Raw genomic sequence first — 3,969 nt, 5'->3', positions numbered from 1 at the left:
GACTCGTCCTCCCAGGGCTCACAGCTGGACATCCAGTCCTCCAGCTGGCCATGGAGCCTTGTCTGGGGGTGACTTTTGGGGTGAGGACCAGCACACAGGGTAGGAGAGATTGTCTCAAAGAAATGTGCTGGGGACAGGGTGTGAGGGACAGCAGCTTTGGAGGAAGAGCCCAGCCTTCAGGCACTGCACCTGCAGGAACCTACTTTATTACGGAGATACTGTGAGGGAGTCAGCTCTGACCCACTGTTAGACCCAGCTTTATATGGGCACCAGGTGAGACAGAGCAGTCTCAGTGAAGGTGGAATGAACCCAAGCATTTGTGTAGCAACGTGGTGACAAATAATAATAACAACAGCAATAATAGTCATAATACAAATAAAGTGAACAAACAAAGCTCAGTCCTGGTACGGGATATGGGGAACTCATTTATGAAGAGCAATGCCAATATTACCACTGCTGAAAAATGTCGAAGTCACTTTCCTCAGGGCATCTTTGAGCTCCTTGTTCCTCATGCTGTAGATGAGAGGGTTCAGTATTGGAGGCACCACAGCGTACAGAACAGTCACCATGAGATCCAGGGCTGGGGAGGAGATGGAGGGGGGCTTCAGACAGGCAAAAACTGCAGTGCTGACAAACAGGGAGACCACGGCCAGGTGAGGGAGGCACGTGGAAAAGACTTTGCGCCGGCCCTGCTCAGAGGGGATCCTCAGCACAGCAGTGAAGATCTGCACATAGGACAGCACAATGAAAATGAAACACCCAGAGGCTAAACAGGCACCAGCCACAAGAAGCCCAACTTCCCTGAGGTAGGAGTCTGAGCAGGAGAGCTTGAGGATCTGGGGAATCTCACAGAAGAACTGGTCCACTGTGTTGCCTTGGCAGAGTGGTATGGAAAATGTGTTAGCAGTGTGTAGCACGGCATTGGGAAAACCACTGGCCCAGGCAGCTGCTGCCATTTTGACACAAGCTCTGCTGCCCATGAGGGTCCCGTAGTGCAGGGGTCTGCAGATGGCAACATAGCGGTCATAGGCCATAACAGTGAGGAGAGAAAGCTCTGCTGAAAACAGGAAGACAACCAGGAAGACTTGAGCAGCACATCCTGAGTAGGAAATGGCCCTGGTGTCCCACAGGGAATTGGCCATGGATTTGGGGACAGAGTTGGAGATGGAGCCAAGGTCCAGAACAGAGAGGTTGAGGAGGAAGAAGTACATGGGGGTGTGGAGGCGGTGGTCGCAGGCTACGGCTGTGATGATGAGGCCGTTGCCCAGGAGGGCAGCCAGGTAGATGCCCAGGAAGAGCAAGAAGTGCAAGAGCTGCAGCTGCCGCGTGTCTGCAAATGCCAGGAGGAGGAACTCGTTGAGGGAGCTGCTGTTGGACATTTCGCTATCTCCAGGCATGGGGGACTGTGCAAAGAAGAAAAGACATTGAGAAGTTAGCACTGTCTTTTAAAGGAAAAAAAATATATAATGTTGCAGTTCTCTCTTTGAGCTGGAGGATGATCACACTTATATGTTGCCCTAGAAAGAAACCAGCCCCTGCTGAGAGCACACGAGTCTGGCTTCAAAGTGCACATCTCCAAACTTCTCACCCTTTCTCCGGGCACCTGAGGGAGCTCTCCACACTCCCCTTCTAGCCAAGGACACACAGGGCTCTTTTCAGATGCCCACATACAGCCTCCCACCACCAGCTCCTTACTCTCAGCATCTCTGCACCTTCCTCATGGGGTTCTGAGATATCACAGAGATGCTATGAGACAGCTGTGCCTTTCTAGGGGGCAGTTCAACGCCTGACAGGACTCCACAGGGAAACGGTCCAAGGACCATTAGGACTGAAGATGGGCTCTCTTTAAGAGAGGGTCAGCTCATTTCTCAGCCCCACAGAGAGCATTTTCTGGAGCTCCAGAGGTCAGAAGGGGGCTGGGGCAACCTCATTCCCATCCAGACCCCTCTGATCCACAACTTGTAGCATCAATATCTGAACTGCAGGTGAAAACCCCCAACCCCAGAAAAGCCCAAAATAAGAACAGGAGCAGCATGGAGAGGAGGGGAAACAAGGAGCAACACCATGATCCTGCTGCCAAGCGAGGCAAGGAGAGAGACAGAGAGGCATTCTGGAAAGCCTTCCCCTTACCCAGCTGGACATGCCACCTCGCAGACGGCAACATTGCAGGAGAGTCGCTCTCAGCCCCTTTGTCAGGCAGCATGAAATGAGCCCAGAGCAGGAGAGATGCCCCTCTCCTCTGGCAGAGGTCTGGCTGCAGAGGAGGTGGCTCATGCCCTGCACTTCCCTCTCATTCCCTGCCCATCCCTGCTGCATGGAGCTGTCCCTGCTGGCAGCTCTTTCTCTGTCACAACATCTTCTCCCGCTCAGTGCTCACAGACACCATCCCACATGCTGTGTGCTCAGTTCTGCCCTTAGGAAACCTCCCGGATCAGGGCACTGCTACAGGCATCTCTGTGCATGCACATCCTAAGGAGCAGGTCACAAAACTCCTATGAGGCCACAACGTGATGGTGATGTTGATGCTGTCTTTAGACTAAGGTGGGGATGAAGCAACTTTCTGAGGTTTCTCACTGACCTATTAATCTCTGAGAGTGAAGGTTTAGGAGTCCCAGTTCTTTCACAAAATAGAAAGCTTGTTCATTCTTTCTCCCTGACAAAATTAGGAAACTGAAAGTACAGATATGTGAAGAAAAGCTCCTTCCCTTTTAAGAAGCCCTTCTCTTGATCTGCTCTTGAAAAAAACCCTTGCACATATCCTGCACTTCAGCTGGAGCTGTGAGCATCCCTGACCCACGCAGCACCCTCTCAGCAGGAGAATGAACCTGCCCTGCCGGGGGTCACTCCTCTCTCCCAGAGTTTCTCCCCGTAGTGATGTGGGGAGCTCCCCAGGCAGGCTGAGGGCTGACCATCGCTGGCAGCACAGTCACTGTCCCAGGCACACAGCACCCTGGGGTGCAGAGACACTGCTCTGAATCACAGCCCTGCGCAGACCTGTGTGTGCTCCCTGGCTTCACACCCTACAGGCACCCCTGGCAGAATGGAGCTGCACGCCCTGTCCCTATGACAGTGTGGCAGGGAATCCCTGCTCTGAAGCATCTCCTCCTCTGCCTATGCACTGGATTTGCCGGGAGAGTGATCCTTAAAAAGCCTATCAGTCATGGGACGGGATGGGTTTAGAAGACCCCTGCAGGAACCTCAGTAACATTGCCCTGCAGACAGAGACTTACAGTGTCAAGGGCTCTGAAGATTTCTCCCACAAGGAGCTCTCCTCTCTCCTCCCACTCCACACTGCCTTGCACTTCTCTCTGCCTTGTCACCTCTCATGTCATCAGCAGCAGGCAGTGCCCAGAGCCCTGCTGCTCTTTGCAGAGGAGCTGCTCCTGCACACAGCTGTGTCTGGGCAGTGCTGCCCCGTTGCTATGAGCTCCCTCCATCACTGGATCCTGGCCCCACTCAGGAGCAGAGGCCCAGCTGAGCTCATGAATTTCTCTGTCCCTTGTGCTCCCTCCTCCTGGGAAATGTTCACTCCAATAAACTAAAATAATCACCCATGGGCCCTCTGTAAGCACAGCAGGAAGACTGACTCCAGCATTACAGATTGTTTCATCAGAGCATGGTTATCTTCAAGAGGTGGAAACGTCCCACTCTGGAAGCCCCGATTCCCATCTCTTAACTAGGCAGGACATGTAGAAAGGATCAAGAAGGGAGCTGATTGACACCTGGTTCAGGTGCTGACTCAGATGAGTCAATGTGGACATCTCATTCTGGTTTGCAGGGTCCTGGGCTGGAGTGGGATTCAGCAAACTCCTGTGAACTCCAGAAACGCACAGCAGGTGGGATTCCCCTTGCCCAAGCTGAAGTGTGCACAACACAGATGTCTGCATGGGAGTTCCTTCTCCAAGCTCCCAGATGGAGGGTGGGAGTCAGCTCCCCACACACAAACACCTGGTGAGATTGGAAGAGACA

The 3,969-nt window shown here is 53.1% G+C and overlaps 1 protein-coding gene across 1 annotated transcript; it reads right to left on the bottom strand.

Moving 5' to 3' along the window:
• Nucleotides 1–422: 422 nt before the first annotated feature.
• Nucleotides 423–998, bottom strand: LOC136993048 (olfactory receptor 14C36-like; the record flags this gene model as incomplete). Its single annotated transcript, XM_067303066.1, has 1 exon — nt 423–998. A coding segment is annotated over one exon (576 nt), but the record flags the coding sequence as incomplete, so codon positions are not given.
• Nucleotides 999–3,969: the final 2,971 nt, after the last annotated feature.

The sequence above is a fragment of the Apteryx mantelli genome, chromosome 11 (assembly GCF_036417845.1).
Source record: "Apteryx mantelli isolate bAptMan1 chromosome 11, bAptMan1.hap1, whole genome shotgun sequence".
Lineage (NCBI taxonomy): Eukaryota > Metazoa > Chordata > Aves > Apterygiformes > Apterygidae > Apteryx > Apteryx mantelli.
This window is presented reverse-complemented; position numbering and strand designations above follow the sequence as displayed.